The sequence below is a fragment of the Perca fluviatilis genome, chromosome 8, assembly GCF_010015445.1.
Source record: "Perca fluviatilis chromosome 8, GENO_Pfluv_1.0, whole genome shotgun sequence".
In the NCBI taxonomy this organism is placed as follows: domain Eukaryota; kingdom Metazoa; phylum Chordata; class Actinopteri; order Perciformes; family Percidae; genus Perca; species Perca fluviatilis.
The window spans coordinates 30,305,298-30,328,800 of NC_053119.1; the positions used below are offsets into that span (position 1 = coordinate 30,305,298).

General features: G+C 39.3%; 1 protein-coding gene and 1 long non-coding RNA gene across 2 annotated transcripts; one reads left to right on the plus strand and one right to left on the minus strand.

Moving 5' to 3' along the window:
- Window positions 1–2,248: 2,248 nt before the first annotated feature.
- Window positions 2,249–21,040, minus strand: LOC120563899. The gene is made up of 10 exons (XM_039808398.1): window positions 20,881–21,040; window positions 20,691–20,740; window positions 19,972–20,064; window positions 6,269–6,427; window positions 5,143–5,295; window positions 4,899–5,034; window positions 4,654–4,747; window positions 3,734–3,902; window positions 3,509–3,570; window positions 2,249–2,563 (listed from the first exon to the last, which is right to left on the minus strand). Exons 3-10 carry the CDS (start codon window positions 20,054–20,056, stop codon window positions 2,249–2,251), a joined length of 1,173 nt encoding a protein of 390 aa, XP_039664332.1. The 5' UTR covers window positions 20,057–20,064; window positions 20,691–20,740; window positions 20,881–21,040.
- Window positions 8,041–12,141, plus strand: LOC120563908. Its single transcript, XR_005640028.1, has 4 exons — window positions 8,041–8,096; window positions 9,037–9,095; window positions 9,187–9,254; window positions 11,943–12,141. It is a non-coding gene; the product is annotated as an uncharacterized LOC120563908 (long non-coding RNA).
- Window positions 21,041–23,503: the final 2,463 nt, after the last annotated feature.

The window sequence follows — 23,503 nt, forward strand, 5'->3', positions numbered from 1 at the left end:
CAACTGATGATACCAAGCTATTGGCTACTCCACTGCACTGTAATTTGGCTACAATTGAGGCACATATATCTGCCGTCTCTCTCCTGGAAAAGGTAACATTCTCAGTGAGAGCAACTTGGGGATCACTTTCTCCAACAAACAAAGAACCTGGCTGATTATTATAAACATTTTGAGATGACTGTTCACCTGATGACAAATCAAAAGCGGGACTGCCATCAACAGAATGAAAACAAATGCTTTCGAAACCCAGAATATGAGCAAAACTGCCGACTACAGCCACTCTGCGCACACAACAACTTAAACTTAAGCGAAGGATAGAAACTGTGTGTGACTCTCAAATGAGCTATCAAAGAGTGGCTGTTTGCATGCAAACTTTTACAGAGGAAACACTTTAACATTTAACCCTCGTATTATGTTAAGGGTCAATTTGACCCATTTGCGTTTTTGTGTTGACCAAAATACTGGTTAACCTATCTTTTTCTTCATGAAATTGTATGACATTTCCTCATTTAGGGTCATGAACTTGTTCATAAAATCTGGACACACTGATGTGTAGTGGAATGTCTGTTCAGAGTTTGCATACAAAGATGATGTTGCGGGTCATTTTGACCCGGAGACTTTCAACACCCATTTAGAACCAGGTTTGTGTGTGTGTGTGTTTGTGTGTGTGTGTGTGTGTGTTTGTGTGTGTGTGTGTGGGTGTGTATGTAAAGGAGGAGGAGCTTTCTCGCGCTTGTCCTCTTCTCTGTTGTAATGTCATCTCTTTGACACGTACACTACAAAATGAGCTCCAAAAGGTTTGCAACTGAAGAAGGTTTAGCACAGATTTTTGATGGTAATAGTGATGTAGAGGAAGAGATTTCAGAGTCAGAGGATCTTTCAGAGACCGAGAACAATGCTATTGACGATCCGGATTGTGAATTTTCCTATGATGAAGAGGATTCAGGGGACCAGTCTGGTGTAGTCTCTACATTAGCTGAAAACAATGGGCAGCAATCATCCTCAACATGGACAGCTAAAGATGGTAACATAAAATGGTCAACATCACCACACAGACTGACTGACTGTCATCAAAATGACTCCAAGCCCCACAAGATTTTCTGCCACACTAGTTAATGATATTCAATCACCATTTCATCTCTTCATATCGCAACCAACAGATAGGATCATAGTGGATATGACCAACTTGTAGGGGAGGTGTGTATTTCAAGAGAAATGGAAGCCACTGGATCAGATTGACTTGCATGCATACATTGAAATCCTAGTCCTGCTGCGTCCGCAGCATCCACCCATGCTCTGCAGCGCCACGTTACATCCCGCAACACCCTGCTGTGATGTTCATACGCACAGAGTAGTCAGGATCCAGTATAGGAGACTGCACTACTCAGTACGACACAATGTGCCCTACTATGACATGAACTTCCATGACTACCTTGAAGTCACTGTTCCATTATCTCTAATGTGACTATTGTTTGCCACTGTTCATCACATCCCCAACCGGCCCCGTCAGACACCTCCTACCAAGAGTCTGGGTCTTCCGAGGTTTCTTCCTAAAAGGGAGTTTTTCCTTGCCACTGTCGCAATAGCCACTGCTAATGCTTGCTCTTGGGGGAATTACTGTAATTGTTGGGGTTTTGGAATTTATAGTGTGGTCTAGATCTACTCTATCTGTAAAGTGTCTCGAGATAACTCTTGTTATGATTTGATACTATAAATCAAATTGAATTGAATTAAATTGAATAGTATTAGCTGGAGTGTACAAGTCAAAGGGAGAAGCAACTGCCAGTCTGTGGAATGATGAGAGTGGAAAGCCAATATTTATAACAACAATGTCTTTGGATTCAATTCATACGAAAGCTTGGGTGTTCCACAACACTAGAGCTGGTCGACGTGAAAGAGACAAACTAGCTGAGATCAGAGATGTATGAGATGTATGTCTTGTACAATACTGGTCCCCATGTCACTGTAGATGAACACCTTGTTCCCTTCAGACAGTACATGCCCAACAAGTCTGCAAAGTATGGCATCAAAATATGGGCATCCTAGGATGCCAAATCTAGCTATGCATGGAATATGCAAGTGTATACCGGAAATATTTTCACTAAATAATTGGTAAAAACAGTTAAAAGGGAAAAAATGTTTGTGATGAGGAAAAAAAGTTAGTTTTGAGTGTATTTACACTGTACGGGTCATTTTGACCCGTAACATCATCAATGTAATTTTTTTTCAACATAATACGAGGGTTAAACTAATTTAAAAGCTTTGCACGCAGTTCCCTTACTCTGGGAGACTCACTTGAAAGACCAACGTCTATGTTGTAAACTGTGGTCTGCAGGAAGTTAAAGAAGTTGACCAGGCCTTCCTCGTAGGACAAGTTGAAGACATAGTGAACTTTGAAAAGTTCATCAAAGGCACTTAAAGAGCTGGTTCCAGAGCAAGGGATAAGGCGCTTGTCCACAACAACGTAAAAGTGGTCGATCCTGCCCTTGATCCTTCCTGATCCCAGTAGAAATGGCTGGTGGCCCTCCCTCCCACTGAGATGGCCTTCAATACTGTTGCAGGACTGAAAAAAATAAAATAGATTAAACAAACAGGAAAAAAACTAATTACAATGTGAAATGATAAATGCATTAAACCTGCTACTGTTAACTTCCTCACATTCAAATGAACTAAAATAGAATTTAAATCAATAAAATAAAATATATGACACACCTTAACCCAGTATGTGCCTGACAAACCCAGTTGCTTTGTGTATTACAATGAAAGGATAACCATTAAAGGAACACCCCCCCACCACCACCAGAATTGTTTTGCTGATTCACCCTCAGCCAAACCAAGCTATGTGACTGACTTACTTCATTAGAACAAAGAGTTGTACATGGAAATTCGAGAGCTGTAGGTCAATATAATGCAAGCAATCAGTTAGAGATTCGAAAAGGTACATTTAAACAGTCACATTATGCCAGCAATTTTCAATCCTGGTCGTGACCAACGGCTCTGCACATGTTGCATGTCTCACTTATTCAACTAACCTGTTTCAGATCTTCACCTCGTTAGGTAAGAGCTACATGAACTAGACTGAAGGGTTAGTTCACTCAAAAATGAAAATGATGTCATTTACACACACTCAGCTTGTTCCAAACCTGTATACATTTCTTTGTACTGCTGAACACAAAGGAAGATATTTTGAAGAAAGTTTGTAAACAGGCCACTTTAGGCAGCCATTGACTTCCACAATAGGAAAAGAAAAGTAGTATGACAGTCAATGGCTGCCTAAAGCGGCTAGTTTACAAACTTTCTTCAAAATATCTGTGTTCAGCAGTAGAAAAATGTATACAGGTTTGGAACAACCTGAGGGTGACATTTTTGGGTGAGCTATCCTATCCTTATGCGTGTCAGGTCAGAAAGACAAAATGTGCAGAGGCTTCAGTCCCAAGGACAATTAATGAAAACCACTGCATTTTAGGGTTTATAACCCAAATCTTTGCAACAGCATTGTGAGTTTTACCTTATGAAAATGCACAAGTCTGTCAACAGCCTCTGTTGGACTGATCTTAGTCTTCTTCCTCCCTGGAGTCGGAGGCAGGAGATGCGACAGCAGCAGGACAGATGACATGTCACTGTCCCAATCTGAATGAGTAGATGCGGGTGATAAAAAAAAAGACTTAGTGCTCACAATAGCAAGAAACCAAAGCAAATATTAAATTATAACATCCTCACAAATCATGCCAACCATTTTCAGATCCTTGTCCACCAGCTGCATTGAGAAGACACCGAATTTCTGCTGTTGAAGTAAGAGACTTGGCTTCATTGATGATCTTTTGCTTGAATGCAGTCTCCCACCTCTTAAGAAACTTGTTGGATGTTTCAGCATTGAACAGCAGAGCAAAGTCCTGATTTATCTAATGACAAAGCATATTAACAAGATTTCTAAGAGGTTACTTGGGACTTTTTTAATCCTTTACCACCAAAATGGATAGTGTGCATGTTTTGATAGACTTTAAAAGAATTCAAGTAAATACACATTCATGATTTCTTATTCTATCACTATGTCTAAAAGGCATGTACGAGCAAGAGTGATAAATATATGAACAAATGACTCAAAGTAGCAATTATGTTAAAGAGTAACCAAAAGCAGGCATATCTAAAATACACTTAAAACAATCTTTGAAAAGTGGAATAAAAGTTTTATTTACCAATCTTTTTACATCCAAATATCTTGGGAACACATCAAGGACGTCAGCTGATCGGTCAGGATTATGGACCAGTTCTTGTCTATGCTTAAAAGTTTCCTTCATCTTCTGCATTACTTCAGTTTCATCAGCTATGTGGACAAGGAAAGAAATTTCCTCTCTGCATGCATCTCCTTCAAGTTGTTGCACATCATCTATCCTCCTTCGTCGACTTGGTCCTCCACTTTCAGTCATCTCTAAGCGAACACGTTTTGGGTTTTTCCTCAACAAAGTTTTAAGGCGCCAGGAGATGAACCCCGTTCCCTTTTCCGGATCGTAGAAATGCTAAAATTTTAACAAATTATGTCATTATGTTACATAAAATTTATAATAGAAACTTCTATTACATGCCACAAAAAAGGAGCATATAACATGTCAAACTAGATTGTGTTTCAAGTACATCAATACAAACAATTCTTACATAGCCCTTTGCTGAAAATGGGTCTTTCAGGCTAGGAAAGAGAGAAATAATGCCCAAAGCATAAGTTTCCCGCTGTTTGCGGGTGGGGATCCTCCTGCAATGTAAAAAATGTTGTTTTTTAATTTAATATATATATATATATATATATATATATATATATATATATAGTTAATGGTCAACAGTCTTGTTTTCTACATCAATTGACAGCTGTGTGTTTTTATTGCATCTGTGCTTTAAAGTCTTACCCATGAATTTCTGTCATGTGACTGACAACAATATTAACAAGCTGACGTCTGGTGCTGTGCTTTAAAGTTTTTGTTGTCTGGTATTCTTCAAGCACTTCCTCACCATCAGATTTTTTTTCCAGTGCATCTTGGAAAAGATTAAGTCTGATTAAACATTGACCACAATACAGGTGAACACATGAAGACTAATAAAATGGTGAAATTATAGGGAAAAGTTAACCATAAGGAAAAACATGCATACATACCCGTTTTGCCTTTTCAGCGTCTATGTTAAAACTGTTGCTGACCATTGCCGTTTGATTTTCCACTGCGTTCTGGGTCTCTTCATGGTCAGTTGAAGAGAGTGAAAGACTGTCAGTGCATGTGCTGGGGGTTGAGGTTCTTGTGGGTGAAAACTCTTGACAGAAAAAAGCAAAACATAATTTTAATGTTTTCTCTAAAGGCATTAAATCAAACAAAATCTGAATGTTCTTCTGAAGCAATCATTTTCCATCACAACTAAAAATTAAAGGGTTAGTTTAACACAAAATTGAAAATGTCATTAATTACTCACCCACATTACTTAATACCTCCGTTCAGCTTCGGAAAGGCAGATTAAGATATTTCTGATGAAATCAGAGCTTTCTGAACCATCCATAGGCAGCTACATCATTGCAACTTTCAAGGCCCAGTGCTGTGCTGGCCTTTACTAATTAGATGGCGTAATGGAAAGCCATGGGAGAGATATTGTTGAATGAAGTAGTTATTTTTGCCCACTGAAAGTATTCTAGTCACTTCATAACATTAAAGTTGAACCACTGGAGTCACACGGACTATTTTAATGTCTTTACTACCTTTCTGTGCCTTGAAAGTGGTAATTATGTTGCTGCACATGATCTCGGATTTCATCAAAAATCTCTTCATTTGTGTTCTGAAGATGAACGAAGGTCTTACAGGTTTGGAACAACATGAGGGTGAGTAATTAATGACATTTTCATTTTTGGGTGAACTAACCCTTAAAAATAAAAATTGTAAAGATAAAGATACACCCTTGTAAGTTCTCATTCTGCTATATCTAGCTGCAGTGATACCAGAGCCTTTTGTCCACTTTTTCATCACTGCATCTCAAACTCAAGTTCCCCGTTTTATATATTACCCAAACAAATCTGTGACAATATTTAATAAACTTCTAAAAACTCATAAGTGAGCACTTCATTGTACCCTGGACTATTTTAGACAATGTTTGCATGATTAGCACCTCTCATGTTACTGCTGACTTGTGATGAATCCCTTGTTGTATTAGCGTCTACTAAAGGTAAATGCGTTTCTGACCCTAGGATAATTACACTGGAGTCCTCGAAAGTATGTCTCAAGGGTTATTACAGACTTACCCTCAGACAAACCAGCAATATTTTCCGGACATCTTACAGTTAGGCATAAATGTGGACTGCCTTCGATCAATTCATGGAAGATGTCCTCTTCCACATTGGTGTCGGTGTCATCAAAGACTTGAAGAGCTGCAGTTCTGGCTAAGCCAAATTTGCCCTTAACTGAAAAGTTAACAGCATAAAAAATATATAAATAAGTTTTGTTAGTCACCATGCACTAAGAATAAACAATAGCCTACTTTTGTTAATGGCACTTGTTAATGTTCATAAAAAAGTAAAAATTTTCTAATACATTATAAAAATCAAAAGTTGTAGGCCTATCTGTTAACATAAATGCACTATGAACTTAAAAAAAGGTTATATTTTTATTAACTAATACTAAAGTTAGTTAATGGTAAAGAAACACATGAAATTCCATGCTTTTTGGCGTAAACGTCATACCCAAATTAAAAGTGGTACAGCTCCCATATACTTTGACACTCTGGGGTGTTCCTGACATCATTGGAAAGGTAACATTCACAATTTTTGTTACAAGTGTCACGGTGACTCTAGGACTTACTGACACAGAGAAACAGAGGCTAGAATGGAGGTGTTCTATTTCCGTCCAAGTCATACATCTATAAAATGATTGAAATATACTGCTGTGAGCACAACTATGGAGATACAGACAACCCTAGGCCATAGCCACATGTGTCTGCTTAGAAAAATAGAATTTTTCTGGATAGAAAAAATCCAGAAGCCAAAAGACTCAAACATTTTATATGATTTCTGTGCATTTTTCTTATTTCAAGTTTAAAAGTGCAAAGAAAAAAGCCAAAAAAGAACAAAATACAACACTTCTCAAATACATAAACAGTCCTACATCAATCTCACACATACTTGAAATAACTATATACATAAATATATAGAAATAAGTAATCATACATTGTTCAGGGCTGATTTGCATTATTAGAGGCCTTGTTTTTGCTTTGACACAGCTTCAGCCATTACATGGTTAACATTTCATCGTCAAATTTGGTGTCTACCCACTAAACATTAGACGTCTGATGGACGTGCAGATCATGTCTAAATTGCGTCCGTCGGTCCAGACCAATTCTTGACGTCTACACGACGTGCAAACTAGGTCTGCTATTTGAACGTCTAACAATGACCCCATTTGGACGTCAATATGCAGTTCAACATTTGAACGTCAGACTAGGTAACTTTTTTGGACGTCATGTGGACATCTTAAACATGTGTGGGAAATTGACATTTATTAATGTAATATTGTTTATTTATGACAAATATCAACATTGTTGTCAACAATATGATTAATGAATATGAATATGATGATTTGTGATTAAACATTATTTGTTATACATTATTTATTTATTGAGTACATTATATTCTGTTATTTTACATATTCCTGTTTTCCCTCTACTGGTTTATTTCATTTTATTTTAAATAATTAATTAATAAATGTATTTATTTATTTATTTGGAAATGCAATTTAAATAATTAACATATAAATAACACCACTCTGGCTGAGGCAGCACGTTATCATGACCATAGCAGTAAACGCCACTCTGATTGGCTGAGGCAGCACGTTATCATGACCCAAGCATTAAATGCCAATCTGATTGGCGAGGCAAACACAAACATTTTTTCCCTTTTTTTTCGCCCCCTTTTTTTTTTTTTTCACAAAAAAAATTTGGGCTTTTTTGGGGGGGTTCGGGGGGGTTTGCATTGCATATATATACGGTTTCATGGAAGCAAAGGCCGCTCCTCTCTGTTTAGCCAAAGCGTTTTAAGCCGTCTCTGGATCAAACCATCGGTTTCCACTAAGTTGAAGGTAAGTTCGGTCAGCTTAGTTCATTTTATGTTCATTTATGTATTTATAGTGTTGTTGTCTTAAACTATAAACCTGTTGTGGCTACAATTGGCATTGCATCTTCCCATCAGCTAATGTTAGCCAGCTAGTTAAAATTTAATTGGAATTAGCTACTTTTGAAAACGACCATAGTGCCTAAAAATATTCACGTTAACCGAATCTTTAACGTGCAGCTCGGTCGAGTCACTCACTAACCAGAGCTAGGCTGGTAGCTAGCTAACCTAAGCTAAGTTCGCTACTAACTACAAGCTACTGCTCCCACATAGCAGGGGATATGTTTTTGTTTAACAAGTAATGGGTGCGATATCTCAATACAAATTGCGGCCTCATGTTCCGGACATGGCCATAGCCAGTTATGAGGTCACCGAGGTCCGGACCTCCTGTCATTTTATTGAACTAAAAATAATATTTGAGGCGAAATTCGTATTTTAACGTATAACGTCTTCTCCGAGACAAGCACGTGGTAGTTTGAACTTGTCAGTGTATGGTGATGAGCAAGAGTTTGGAGAAGAGGGCGAGAGAACAACTCTGGAACAGTAGGCTTTCTTTTATCAGCAAACATTAATTGTAAGTTACATTCAAGCAGGTGGATTTTACATGAACGTTAGGCAGCCAACCAAACGATGAGATGGCTATGCCAAATGTTTAAAACTGCAACATAGCGTTAGGAGTAAAGACATTATATTAGGCTACATTCGCCCTTTTTGAGTTGTGAATTATCATTCATTATAGCCTAGGCTATAGTCTACCTTACTTCACTATAGGGGGCGCGCCTAGCACGGTGTCAAAAAATGCCGCAGCTAATATCCTGGTATGTTGAGCTGTCAAAGTATGCAAGTATTGTAAAGGTTTAGTTGGGTGTTTCTAAACCAGTCTTTTCTTTCTATCGGGTGGTGTGCAGTGTCCTTTTCATTTTGGATGTGGATTGAGGTATCCTGCCTTTTTAAGGAGCTAAACAAGGTACGTATTGTGACCATCTCCTCCTTCCCTTCGCACATGCCCCAGTCAAATAAACAGTAAAACTAAACTAACAGTCTTTTCTTTCTATCAGGTGGTGTGCAGTGTCCTTTTCATTTTGGACGTGGAGTGAGGTGTCCTGTCTTTTGGGAGCTAAACAAGGTATTTGTTGTGACCTCATCCTCCTTCTCTTCGCACATGCCCCAGTCAAATAAACAGTAAAACTAACTTAAACTCACGGCTGTGTTTACAGATGGCTAAGAGAATGAGAGAATGGCGAAAACGCCAAAGAGAACTCGATCTACTTCTACGGTGTTCTGACACCGATGATGAACATCAGGGCATTCAAAATAATTGCGACAGTGTGCCTGGGACTCCAAGTAGTTGTAGCAGTGATGATGTGCCTGGGACCCCACACAGTTTCATCAGTGACAGTGTTCCTGGGACGTCAGATGATTTTGGCTTTGACACTGATGTGGACTATTGGTCTACTGACTCAGAAAAGGAACCAAATGATGAAGCTGAGATGACCAGCAGCTTTGAAGACGACCTGAGACAGTGGGCTTTAGAGCACAAATTGACACACAGGCGCTAATAATGTTTTATTGTCCATATTAAGGAAGCAAGGGCACCTATTGCCTGTGGATTGCCGGACACTCCTTGCTACACCACAACGTAACACAACAGAGTCTAAATGTGGCGGGCAGTACAAGTACCACGGCTTAGAAAAGGGGATCTGTCGTTATCTAAGTCAGATGGAGAATAATGATGTGCACCTCAGTGTAAACGTTGATGGCATCCCACTTTTCAAAAGTAGTGGTGTCCAATTCTGGCCAATACTGGTGAAGTGTGGCCGTTTTGATCCATTTCTTGTAGCTATGTTTAGTGGACAAAGGAAGCCAAGTCCACTTGAGGAGTATCTTAAAGACTTTGTGACAGAGTACAAACATCTCAAAGAGAATGGTATAGTTCATAAAGGCCAGACTTACACAGTAAATATTGATGCTGTGATCTGTGACGCACCAGCAAGGGCATATCTAAAATGTATTAAGGGTCATACTTCTTATGAGAGTTGTGAAAGATGTTTAATCAGAGGTGCTCGTGTTGAGGGAAGAATAGTTTTCAGTGAACAAGAATGCACTTCTCGAACAGATGACGGTTTCTCTAGAGGAGAGTACAGGAACCACCAAACTGATGTCAGCCCCTTCATTGCTGCAGGAATTCCTTGCGTTAGCTCATTTGTCCTAGATTATATGCATATGGTCTGCTTGGGAGTAGTTAGACGTCTGTTAATTTACTTAACTCGTGGCCCAAAAATCTGCCGTTTATCTGTGAGACAAAAGGATGCAATTTCTCAAAAACTAATTGCACTTAGAGGGAAGATGCCGAGTGAATTTGCTCGGCAACCGCGGGGTTTACATGAATTAGATAGGTGGAAAGCCACTGAACTACGGCAGTTTTTGCTTTACACAGGACCTGTGGTATTAAAAACTGTGTTGTCCCCTGAAAGATACAAACATTTCCTGTCCTTCACAGTAGCCATGTCGATAATGCTGGAGTCAGATGATAGGATTCGAAATGCCTATCTCCAATATGCTCATGAACTAATCAAACACTTTGTCATGTGCTGTGCTGACCTGTATGGCAAAACCTTTCCTGTATATAATGTACATGGACTAATTCATCTCCATGAAGATGCCAGCCATTTCAACTCTTCCTTAAATGACATTTCCTGTTTTCCATTTGAAAACTACCTGCAAACAAATCAAGAAACACGTGAGGAGCGGAAGAAGTCCCCTGGAACAAGTCACCAGGCGTTTGTCAGAAATTGAACAATCAGAAGTGGACGTAAGCAAAATGCCCGCTGAAGTGTTTGCTTCTGTTAAAGAAAGGGACAGTTGTTTTCTCTTGAAAGACGACCGATTTGCTTTTGTTAAACAGAAAAATGCAGACGGTACCTTTGATTGTGAAATCCTGCACCAGCGTCATACTTCACCATTATTTCGCCAACCATGTAGCTCTGGACTTCTGAATATTGTGTGCATAGGAAATGGTCAGGTCGGGATGAAAAATGGATTACTGCATGAAAGGGATCTGTTCCGCAAGGTGGCCTGCCTCCCACTAGAAACTGGTGGTTCTGTCCTCATACCCCTTCGCCATGGTCTGGAACACAAATACTAAAGGTTGAATTTAGCTTTTAGCTAGATCCCAGCAGGGGTCATCTGTTTCCATCTGATTTTCTGCATCTTCTTTGGTGACTTCTATCACCTGCATGTCCTTTCTCACTACATCCATAAACCTCCCTCCCTCCTCTTGCCACATCCTTCTCCCAATGTAACACTCATCCCTCTTCTGCACATGTCCAAATCCTCTCAACATCACCTCTCTTGCTTTGTGCACGAATTTAACCCGGGCTTACCTTCCAATGTAGTCATTAGTGATCTTGTCACTCCTAATGAGAATCGTCGTCGCATATTCATTGTTGCCACCTCCAGCTCAGAGTAGTCTCTTCTAACAAGACAATTGGTGATTTGTTGAATAGGGTTCATGTCATTTTCTATGATATTGCATCTGTAATTCGCTTTGTATAAGATTGTCTGCTACAGTGGTTCTCAAAATGGGTTCCAGGGACCCTCTGACTTCCTTAATTGGGTTCTAAATTGGACGCTTACAGGTCTGTAACCTTGAGTGTAAAAATCAACCATAAGGGTCCATTTGGTTCCAGTTGTACATTCAGAGTTATGAGGGACTTTGAAATTGTAAAGTTTGAGAAACACTGGTCTACTCAACGCATAAGCTAAATGAAAATGTTAAATACTTCTAGTAACATGCATATGCTGTCCTTTCCAGGTCATGTACGCAAGGGCTGTTTGGAAGGAGGGTGAACAAGAGGAGGAGGGTGTAGTTCCTGACAATTGGATCGACAGGAACAAGAGAACCCTTAGATGGCCACATAATATGAGCACCACAAAAACGGAAAGAGCTCTAAGGGACAAAATTAACCCCCAGGATGACTGGATGACGTTCCCATTAATCAAAATAAAAATGACTTCAGGTAAGTTTTGGTTTGAATAGAAAATTAAATGTATATCCAAGTCAAAATAATGTATATTTTTAAAGCTGAATTGTCTTGACTTCTAGCTAAGCGTTGTGAATTCAACAACTACAACCTGACCAGTCAGGCAGAGGAGGACGATGAGGATGATGAGGGGCTGATTAAATTGATGAGAAAACGCACTAAAAAAGGACCTCCGGATGGTTTTGTAAGAAATGGTATGTTTCTCTTTCTCAAGTAATAAATAAATTAGTAATCTGACACAAATTGGGCCTCAAATTTTAAGCATCAGTGTTTATAAACTTTTTTTTTTTTCAGAATTAACAGATTCAGATGAGGTGGAGAACGTTGGGGGTAATGATTTTCTATAATAAACTTATAATTCTAGTTTCAAAATGAATCAAATTCTTTAATATACATTTTTTGGGGGGGGGGAATTGATATGCTTATTTTTACTTTATATTACCTCTGTATAGGTGACAATCTGCCCAAATGCCCTACTCCACCAAGGAAGCTGCAGTCCATTCAGGACCCCAACATGATGCACAATGCTTGTGAGTACTGATGACAACTTATGAAGCATGGTTATGTATGTATACGCAACATGATCGTTACAGGTGGATTCATGTGTTTCAGCCTCTGAAGATGAAGACATGTCTGTCCATGCGGAGCATGCTGACAGTTCTCGGGGCAGTGAAATGTCCACTCCTTGTGAGTACTTCTCCCCTTATACCAACCATCCCATTCCGCAAAGTTAAAGTCCATTCATGATGGCTAGTTTCTCACTGCTTGTGAATTAAGCATAGTAATGACTTAAGTATTCACAACATTATAGTTACTGGTTGTTTCATGTGTTTCAGACTCTGGACATCGATCCTCGACCCACCAAGTGAAGCCTGCCGATAGATCTCGTGGTAGGGAGATGACCGCTCCACGTGAGTATAATTACATTTCCATTTGCACAAATTATCCCACTGCACAAACTTAAAGCAATTCTTACCTTTCTGGCATGTCACACAGTACTTTGACCATGAACAACTCCACCACCCTCAAGTCCCACCCACTTCCCCTGCCTGACCTCCGACACGCCCCTCCTCCCCTGACACTTGAGGTGTGAAAGTGAAGGTACCTAAAGTACCTGTCAAGCAGAAACTCTGCAACCATCTCATATCTTTTTAGCTCCAGATGACGCTGCATTAGCCTCCGCCATTGCTCGAAAGCCGAGCCGGTGTTGACTCGGGTCTTGCATCTTGCCGCATAATATGGCTTATAATAAAATATTCTTTTTGCCAGACTATGTCGGAGCAACAGGAGGTGGGACAGGTGACATTGTCAGTTCTTCCCCTTTCCTTGTTATCTCACAGACCAAGTCTATTCAGGACAAAGTGTTACTCAGTGCTTGAGAAAGTTTGGTAATGATTTCTTTACACACAAGACAGTAGTTAAAGTCTTGATCACATTTCAGACTTGTCTGGCCTGGTGGAGCGTGCCAATGGATCTCGGGGATGGGAAACATCGACACCCAGTAAGTATACATTACAGCTAATGCACACTTTTTATCATTTAAATATTTTTGCATCTTTGAATGTTCTTTTGTCTTTTTCAGACTTTCAATATGCAAGCACAGCACCTCGGCACAGATACCGGTCGCCATCCAGTGAGTATTCATCTCATCACACTTTAAACGGTCACTTTTATTTGACTTGTATTTTATCAGGCCTTGTGAAATGTAAGAACATTCTTTGTTTTTCAGGATCTCGACATGCAACAAGAGGTTGTGCCAGGGATGGCTATCGCTCCAGGTAAAGAAACAGGATAAGGCACAGCTTCAGTAACGGCTGACTTCTACTGGTTGGTCTCCCAACCTTACTGTTGGCCAATCAATAGGGGTTAGTCTGTTTCAGTGTATTATGCCATATATAAAATGGTACTAGGTCCAGCGGTGGATCCAGCATCAGGTCCAAACGCAGCGATGTCTCCAGGTCCAGGTCCAAGTCCTTGCACAGTGATGGTTCGAGGTACACCACCAAGTCCAGACATGAAGTGTCAAGGCACAGTGACTGCTCCAGCCCTGCTGCCAGGTCCAGACATGCCAGGTCCAGATATGGCAGGTCACGCAATAGTGATCCCTCCAGGACCCCTGCCAGGTCCAGACATAATGTGAGATCACAGCACAGTGATCTCACCAGCGCCCCCTATGACAGACCAAGGCATGGTGAGTTGTCTAAAGACCGCAATTTTCATCAAAGCACTTTGAAATTCAGTGAGTAGTATCGATGCACCCCTAATCGCTACAATATTACAGATTTATTATTTCTCTTCTAATGACTCGATTAGTCACCCAATTCTGTTGAAAGCTTTGTCATTTGGTAATTTCTAAAAAAGACTTTCTGTTGTGTAGATGCAGTGACTGAGAATGGAAGATGGACATTCCCATTGCCTTGGGATGGTAAGTATTGATCTATTGGCAGTGTGAGACGACAGGACACTGAGCAAGAGAGACCATTTTAATAGTACCACCTTCTCTATTCCTCTAATGTTCTCTGTTCACACAAACAGCTTTTCAGTTATAGTAGTGGCTTGTTTTTCTACCGTCAATTGTAGGGTGGTTTCTATCATGTCAGATAACATTAGTTAGAACTTTTTTCCCTTTCTCCAACAGTAACTACTACTGTATTAAAAAACACTGAAGCGGATTACAAAAACAACTGTGAACCAGCTAGCTAGCCTTGCTATTCTAATTGGAGGTAATCCTTGTAATCAAATGTGTTTCAGTATACCAGAAAAAGGTCTTAAACATGTTGGTCGACCTTCGTAATCTCCATAAACGAGCACAACCTGCCTCTTCTGCCTTGCACATTGAGAGGATGGAGACCATGGAGGATTTCGAGAGAGCGGAGCAAGACCTCTGTGATGCACAAGCCTTTGATACCCTGGTAGGTTTCACAAGTCTGGAAGTAATGTATAGCCTAGCACAGGGGTCGGCAACCTTTTTGATATGAAGTGCCATTATTATTATTATTATTATTATTGTATATTATTATGGAAACATGGTTTTAGTATGCAGTCCTGATTGGTGGAAAATGGGCTGACAAAAATATCACTGTCAAAGCGCCTGAAGCGAAAAGTTGTGGAAAAGCCCAGCTTTAAAGACGAATGGACTGATAAGCAGGTCCTGTATGCCTAATTTTCAATGAAACGGTGCTGTGGCAAAATAATAATACAAACAGAATCATTATCAAGAATGAAGAACACTAACCTAACGATTGTGTCATTCACGTGCATATTAAGTAGCCACATGTATTTATTTTGGTCTAATAATGCATCCATATTTACCGCTCCAGCGGAGAGGATGGTTTCTTCAGACAGCTTAAGTTTATAAGAATTTGTCCAAATTTCAAGATTCCCTGCAAACTAAGATAAATAGACTACAAACCGACAGCTTTTCTTTTAGCTTGTTTTGTAAAAATTAGCTATTTGCAGAGTAGAGCTGTGTTTGCGTAAAACAAGAGTGCGGTGGACAAGAGTAGACTGAGCAGACAGAGCAGATTGAAATATCGCTTTCTGCATGTTTATGCCGGTCTACACAGGTGAGTGCGTTGATAAGTATTGACTTTTAACTCACGAAGGTTTAAATGTAGCCTACTTAAACTAACGAGACTAACGTTAGTTCATCTGCCCCAGCGGCCGTTGGTAATCCTCTTTGTATTGTTCCCAGTCAGAGATACAAGTCAATCAAACTACCGTAAATAACAGGTTGCGCACAGGCGTGGGTGCTCACACGCGCACACAGTTTAAAAAAAAAAAAAGTAGTCAACAATGTTTGCATTTCAGAACCTTAGGAAATGGACAGCGGCCGACACGAACACACACGCCGCAAAGTAAGCTCTCTTTCAACTCAGGACAGCGCCACTTCTCACAGATACAGATAGGATTGGGAATGAGAAGTTTAATCAGCTTCGTGGGAAATTATAAATCAATGCCACCAACATGACCGATCACACTATGACAGACGCTCCACTAAGCACCGCTGCAATGTTTAATATTAAATTAATGTAAAAATAAACTGGCAGTCACGTGGGTGCTCAGTATTTTTCGTGGGTGCTCAAGCTCCGGAGCACCCACAGTATCGGCACCTATGAGGTCGGCAAGTGTGAAAGTTGTAATTTGGCATGCGGATGAGAGAGTGCTTCAGCATTTCAACCATGATTTCAACACATCAATAACTCTCTTGCACACACATTGCCAGCGTGCCATTGGTTAAGGTCCCGCGTGCCCATGGTGGCACGCGTGCCTAAGGTTGCCGACCCCTGGCCTAGCATAACACAATACAGTGCACTCACACACTTTTAGGTTCCTCTAGGGATCAGTCAACTTTATCATGGACTTATTCCAACAGGTGCTGCAAATTGCAAGAATCGGAGGGAAGAACACCAAAGACTGTGTCCACAAAGTCCTTGACAGGTATGTTCCTACATACAGTATGAATTGTGTTTGACGTTCAGGTGCTCTATGGTTTTCAATGTCTGAACATTTTATTATTTTTAATAGCACTTGTATATGCATTCTCATGTCTAACTCTAAGGTAGATTGCAAATGAGCCAATTTCCACAAAAGGGCCAATTTCCACAGAAGGTGGAATATCCCTATAGTACCTATGATCAGGACAAAGCAAAAGTTGGTCAAAAGATTTAATTTTTAAATTAATTTATTATTTTATTTGACAGGAACAGCGCATATTAACATTTCTGTAAATATGCTAGATTTAGCAAAAAGGCTAGTTTTCACCTGTTGTGAATGTGGAAATTTATAATATGACTTGGAAGTATATTCTCATTCCGGTTGCCTTGCAACCCTGGAGTTGTGTGTGGATAGATGGTGTAGTTCCTAGAAGACTGGGACATGGGCTGCATGGAAATGAGAAAGGTAATATCCAATTGTCTAACTCTAGAGAAGATGGCAAATGAGCTAATTTCCCAAATAGTGGCATTGTAGAGGGATAAAAAGAGGTGACCACCCTAGAAGACACTATCAATGTAGTTTAACCCTCTGGGGTCGAAGCATCCAACTGCATGTCCAAAATGTGGTGGAACATGGAGTTTGTCAGTGTTTTGTCCTATGGTTTTGTCTTAAACCACAAGACAACTTAATCTTGTCTGTAATGCTTTTTTTTTTGCTTTTTTTTTATTTGCATAGATCCCATAAAGCTTGGTATGTACTAAGTCATTGTTTTTTTGTGCATGTATGTCAAAATGCCAACAATTTCTTTCAAATTATTCTACTGTTGTGATTCTAACACTTTAGTAAACCCATTCAAGCACCAAGACAATTCATCCATATGAATATGCTATGTTTTCACAATAGATCTGAAGAATTTCTGAAACTCATTTACATCTTTCATTTGGGCCCAATTACCGCTTTACACAGTGCTCTGTCAGATTGTGACCTCAGTATAACAGAGCTGAGATACACATGGTATCATGCTATGTGCAAGTACCTTTTTTAAAAGGTGAATTAAAAAAAAAAAACATGTAAAAATCTAAATGCCCTGAGGGGGTTAAAGGGTTTATGACTTGAGTAATTTTTCCTACATATCATTCACATTGATTTATAAATGTAATTTATTTTTCTTTAGGCTCTTCAGTAACTCCCTGATGGCAAAATTCAACATGAAGGGGAAGGGGAGAAAGGGCAAGAAAGCTTTGGAGAAGACAAAGATGTATAGAGCAATACAAGGTAAGCCAATATGTTGACCAAGGAAAGACAATTTGCTTTTACCAATCTGTAAATAATTACTTGATTGGACAGAAAATGTCCTTCCCTTTTGACATTTAAAATGTAATGCTATAGCTATCAACATTTGTTGAGTTTCGTATTCATCCAGTATTGGTAGTGTTTCTGTGTTCAATATAGTTGGTTCTGGTTGGAGTTTTACCTCAAGCACATTCAGTTTAGTACTTTAACTTTTATTTTATTTTTATTGTGTTGTGGTACAGAGCCAAGCAAGGTGGGCTGTGTAGTTTTATCACCACAAAGTGTTGATTGAGGACAGACAACAGTCAATGATTATCCATTTTGGAGAATCTTGTCAATTCTTTCTGTGTTCAATATAGTTGGTTCTGGTTGGAGTTTTACCTCAAGCACATTCAGTTTAGCACTGTAACTTTTATTTTTATTGTGTTGTGGTACAGAGCCAAGCAAGGTGGGCTGTGTAGTTTTATCACCACAAAGAAGTGTTGATTGAGGACAGACAACAGTCAATGATTATCCATTGCGGAGAATCTTGTCAATCCTTTGTGTTCAGTATAGTTGGTTCTGGTTGGAGTTTTACCTCAAAGCACATTCAGTTTAGCACTTTAATTTTTATTTTATTTTTATTGTATTTATGGTACAGACCCAAGCAAGGTGGGCTGTGTAATTGTATGTTTATTTTGTGTTTTAATCCATCAGAACAGTTTGGCAGACAAAAGTAAAACATTGTACCTGTGATTAACAAAAATAAAGATGGAAATAAATGAGTGGGGATTGAATTATGATTTATTTGTAAGCTTCTGTGTATAACTGTAGTGCCATTTTTCCAGAAGGTGGGAGACCCATTTCCTGTAATGGTTAATTTCCCTGTAGCTTCGTCTGACTCAGCAGCTGCAGCAGGATTGAACTGGAAATGCATTACACCTTTGTAAGTGTTGCCTGTTATAATCTGCTGCTGAGACAAATTAAGCTGTAGGAAAATAAACTGAAACCGTATGCCACCTTCTGAAATGGTACTACAGTTATGCACAGAGCTAAGAAGCATTAAAAATGATGTCTGAAATTAGTTTGAATTTGACGTAGAAAAGACTTCCACAATGACCACAGTTGGACTGCAATTAGCCCTTATACAGCGGTCCTTGCGACGTCAATAATGGATGTTCGGTAGACGTCGGAAAAAAGACGTCATCTGGCGTCACAGTCTGCACCTTCAGGGGAGCAAAATTGGACGTGCAAAAACGACGTAGACAACACGTCGTTTGGACGTGTCTTTGCGCAGTGGGTATCGACTTGTCTGCTCATTGGTTATAAAGATATGACGGTCTCGTAACCTGGAAATGTAACTGGTCCGAAAAAATGTCAATCATCTCCGCGTGGGTCCCACAACGCCTCAGAGACGTGATAGGCTTTCAGCTCGGCTAGAAAAAGTTCCCGTTGACTGATTGACTCATACTTGGTGTCATTGGAAAGCTCAGATCCTACAGAATACAATGATGCTGACATTTTGCATGTAGCGCCTTTGGATTACAAGCGAGCGGCGATGCAAAGTCCAGAGATCAACAACTGTTTAGCGATTTTACGTTGTGATTCGGCCAGAAACCTCAAGATTGTGAGGAGACCAGCTCGTTTTGGATAAAATGGCTTGGATATTCTATTTCCTTGGATTGTTGGCGAGCTTTGAAAAAAATTTTTTTGGAAAAATATCAGTGCAGTGTAAGTTTGTATTTCTTTATTTTCTTTAACTTTATAACAGTTGTATGCCTGCTATAAACCATATTATGCTTTGTGAGTGGGCTTAGTTTAATCATGAGTGTCTGAGCTTTCATTTGATGTGTCGCATGAGCATATATTTAGAAGATTTAATGCTTTAAAGTAAAAAAAAAACGTTTATAAGTGGAGGTAAAATCAACGTTACAGGGGACAAAGTGTGCCGTACACGGTACAGTGATTCTTAATGTTTCAACAAATTAGACCATATTGTAAAGTGTCAACATACACAAGCCCTGTGTACTTGAGTTGGCTTATACTTCAAGCATATTTCTATATGACTAAGTACATTTCTAAGCTTCTTACCTTCATTGAGAAAATCTTGGAATGTAGAATCGCTGAGATATTTCACAAATTTCTTTACACCTCGATACTGAACTTTAACCAGCATGATGAAAGCTGTTGGTCAAGAAAAAAAAACAACTGATTATGACTTTGTTAATATTAAAGAAGTTCCCGCGAGCACCCCACAAATGTTACATTAAAGTGAAATTAGAGCAAATTAATTCGTATCTACTATCATGTAATTGTAGTAGCCTACATATTGCAGATGAAGTATGCACGTCGTCTCATATGATGAGCACACGTTAACTTAAGTCATACTGGCAGAGAGTTCAGCTAAACGCTTCTTGCTTGATTAATGGATAAATTATCTCCGCTGCCTTTTACATTGCAGAGAAGTATAATCGCTGTAGGTATAGACTATGCTATACTTGTAAAATATTGACCATCCGAAGCTGCGCGTTTTAGGTGCACGTAAAAATAAATAAATAAAGATTTGCGCGTTACTGCTGCTCACTTAAAAAGTCAAATAACGTTCAGTTATACTAAAATATTGAATACGCTTTATTTAAGCAGCACAAACGTGAGCCCCGAGAAGGGGATGTGGATGCTGTTATTTGCCTCATTAAACAGTTAACGTTAAGCTAAATCACAGACTTTATCCTGTTATCTATCACAGATTCTAAGATATAAGAAAACTTAAGTTCAAAACTGCTAACTAAAATAAACTATGCAACTCTTACCTCAGTTTGCCAGCGAACTAGCAAAACGGCCTCGAGATCCTATCGATGGTCTGTCGTTGTACATGAAAGGAAATAAAGTTAGCACTCGGACAATGTTGAGAAACGTACTACTAATATTATTCTGAATTGTGAGAAACGTAAATGAAACATGAAAATTGGTAAAAACTTAAGTGGTTATCAAATATTATACCTGTTTGAACTCTCCTCTCCTCGTGGTCATCCGCCATTAATCAAAAAGGAAACAATGTGCAAGAACCGGAAATCAGATCAACTCATCACCAGTGTCAATTATGTCAACTCGCTATAATTACGCTGACTCCGACCACTGATTCACTCTGCAAGTGTTGATGCCATTCAAAATTCAACACTTTTTAACTCTGAAAAATTAACACCATAAAAACAACTCTAAACTACACTGGATATTTTGCTGTGTAGGATGCAACTTTGTCATGAACCCACCTGCTTCCAGTCACATGGGTGGCATCTGGGAGAGGCAGATTTGGACTGTGAGAAGTGTCCTCACATCCATCTTAGACCAGTCTGCTGGAAGATTAGACAGCTCTTCATTAAGAACATTCCTGTACGAAGTGATGGCTATAGTGAATAGTCGACCATTGACCACAGAACATCTCAACGATCCATTAGGACCTGAACCCCTAACTCCAAACCACATATTGACAATGAAATCGTCACCACCACCTGGAGAGTGTAAGGGAAGATTTCCATCTTCAGAAAAGATGGAAGAGAGTACAGTTCTTGTCCAATGAATTTTGGACCAGGTGGAGAAAGGAGTATTTGCTGAATCTGCAGCAGAGGAGCAAATGGAACAAGGACAGGAGAAATGCCAAAGTGAATGACATTGTCCTGTTGCAAGATGATGGCACACCAAGAAATCAGTGGAAGCTGGCGAAGGTAGTTGAAGTCTTCCAAGGAGCTGACGGAAGAGTCAGAAAACTCAAACTGTTACTTAGTGACACAACACTAGACAGTAAAGGCACATGCTCAAATAAGCCAGTTTACTTAGAAAGGTCCATACACAAAACAGTACTATTGCTTGAGGCTGAATAAGTAGGTTAGCTCTTCAATGACATTGTTTTGTTTACATTTGAAGGTATACTTGTGTATTTACATCAATGTTTTACAAGGTTTTGTTAAAAATGTTATTTTTTATTGTGAATCACACATTGTGTGATGGTGGGAGTGTAAATGCAGCCGTTTTTTGAATTTATTTTGAAATACGTACTTTTATTTTGACATGAGTAAAAACCGGAAGAAGCGCCTGCTAGCTTCGTAAGCTACACACAGAGGCCAAGACGCACCTGTAGCGGCGATGTTACCTGCTAGTTTGTTTCTTTATTTTATTTTTTAATGTTACTCCATCTTCGTGGTGTTTGCTACAACTGTGTGTAAATTGAAGAATCATATTTTTTGACTGTGAAGATTGCCACTGGGGAATTACTGCCGTTGGTTGAGAAGCAGGCTAAAGTGGTTAGTATTGCTCTCTATTCTTTATCAGCATTAGCTACAGCGCTAAGCCATGCTATTTATGTAATAATTGCAATATTTGATGTCTTTTATTTTGTCTACCTGAACCTCTAGTTCTATAGTGTGTTAATAAACATCTGTAAAAGGAACCGGAGTCTCGCATCCAATCGATGGGCGGCATAATCAACTCACACAGTTGTGTCGACATCCCAGTATCAATACACATATTAACCCACGCTTCCTCCCACTTTTGGTGTTCCTGCGTATTTGCTAACCAGCAGCTATCGGGTCGCAGGTGAAAGCATGCGGGTAGTGTTCTCTGTCCTACGGTTGTCTCCGTCATGTTGCCTGGCCCTGTACCCATACATGCATGCCCTGTACCGGGGTTAGCTTTTGTTTCGGGGAAAGGGGGCTTTGCGTTCTCGTTTACCCTTGTTAAGGTAAGCTAGGTTAGCCTCCTTGTTCTCAAATGTACTTTCAAATTCGTGGTATTATTACATACAAGCAGGAAAGAGACGGAGCAGAACAACGGCACAGTGGAAGAGGAGCGTTTTGTGGCTATATTTTCAGGCCAAAAGTGAAACAACGGCAAGCTGTATAATTTGTAAAAAGGCTGTAAGATCCATGTTAACACAACAAATTTAGCATATGAAAATTCTGTCCTGGGTTTGAACTTTTTAATAATCCAAAGGAAAAATCACAAAACCACTTAAAGGTCATGAAAATTCAGATTTAGGAATTTGACGATGCATCCACCTTCATTATTAAAAAGTATCTGATACTGGCCCTATGTTTACTTGGTATCGGATCGATACCAAATTTTGCAGTATCGCACACCACTAATGGCCAGTGTATCTGTGTACTGTACTGACTAAAAGCTACCTCGCAAAAGTAGTGTATAGAATATGCCAAACAATTATGAATGTATGTTCTTTAATGTAACTTTATTGAAAGAAAATGGAAAAACGAGATAGAGATATTATTTAAAAATCATAGTTAAATCTGATCTTCTTTATGAATTTGTTTCAAACCGCAGATATTTACCTTGACCTCATTTTGATGAAAAGCGACAATTGTCACTGAAATAGCTTGCCATTTATTCCAAAAGGCTCTTACAAATACATTTCTACATAAGAAACATGTGAAAATGGAAATATATGCAGGACAACATACTTTGATCTGGTTTTCTTAAAGAATGTGTCTGCAAACAGCAGTATTTTTGTCTCCAAAGTCACAGATTTGCATACCTGGAAAAATATGGACAGCATAATTTAATCTGGTTACTTCATGAATTTGTGTGCAAACAGCAGATTTTGATTTTGAGTTAA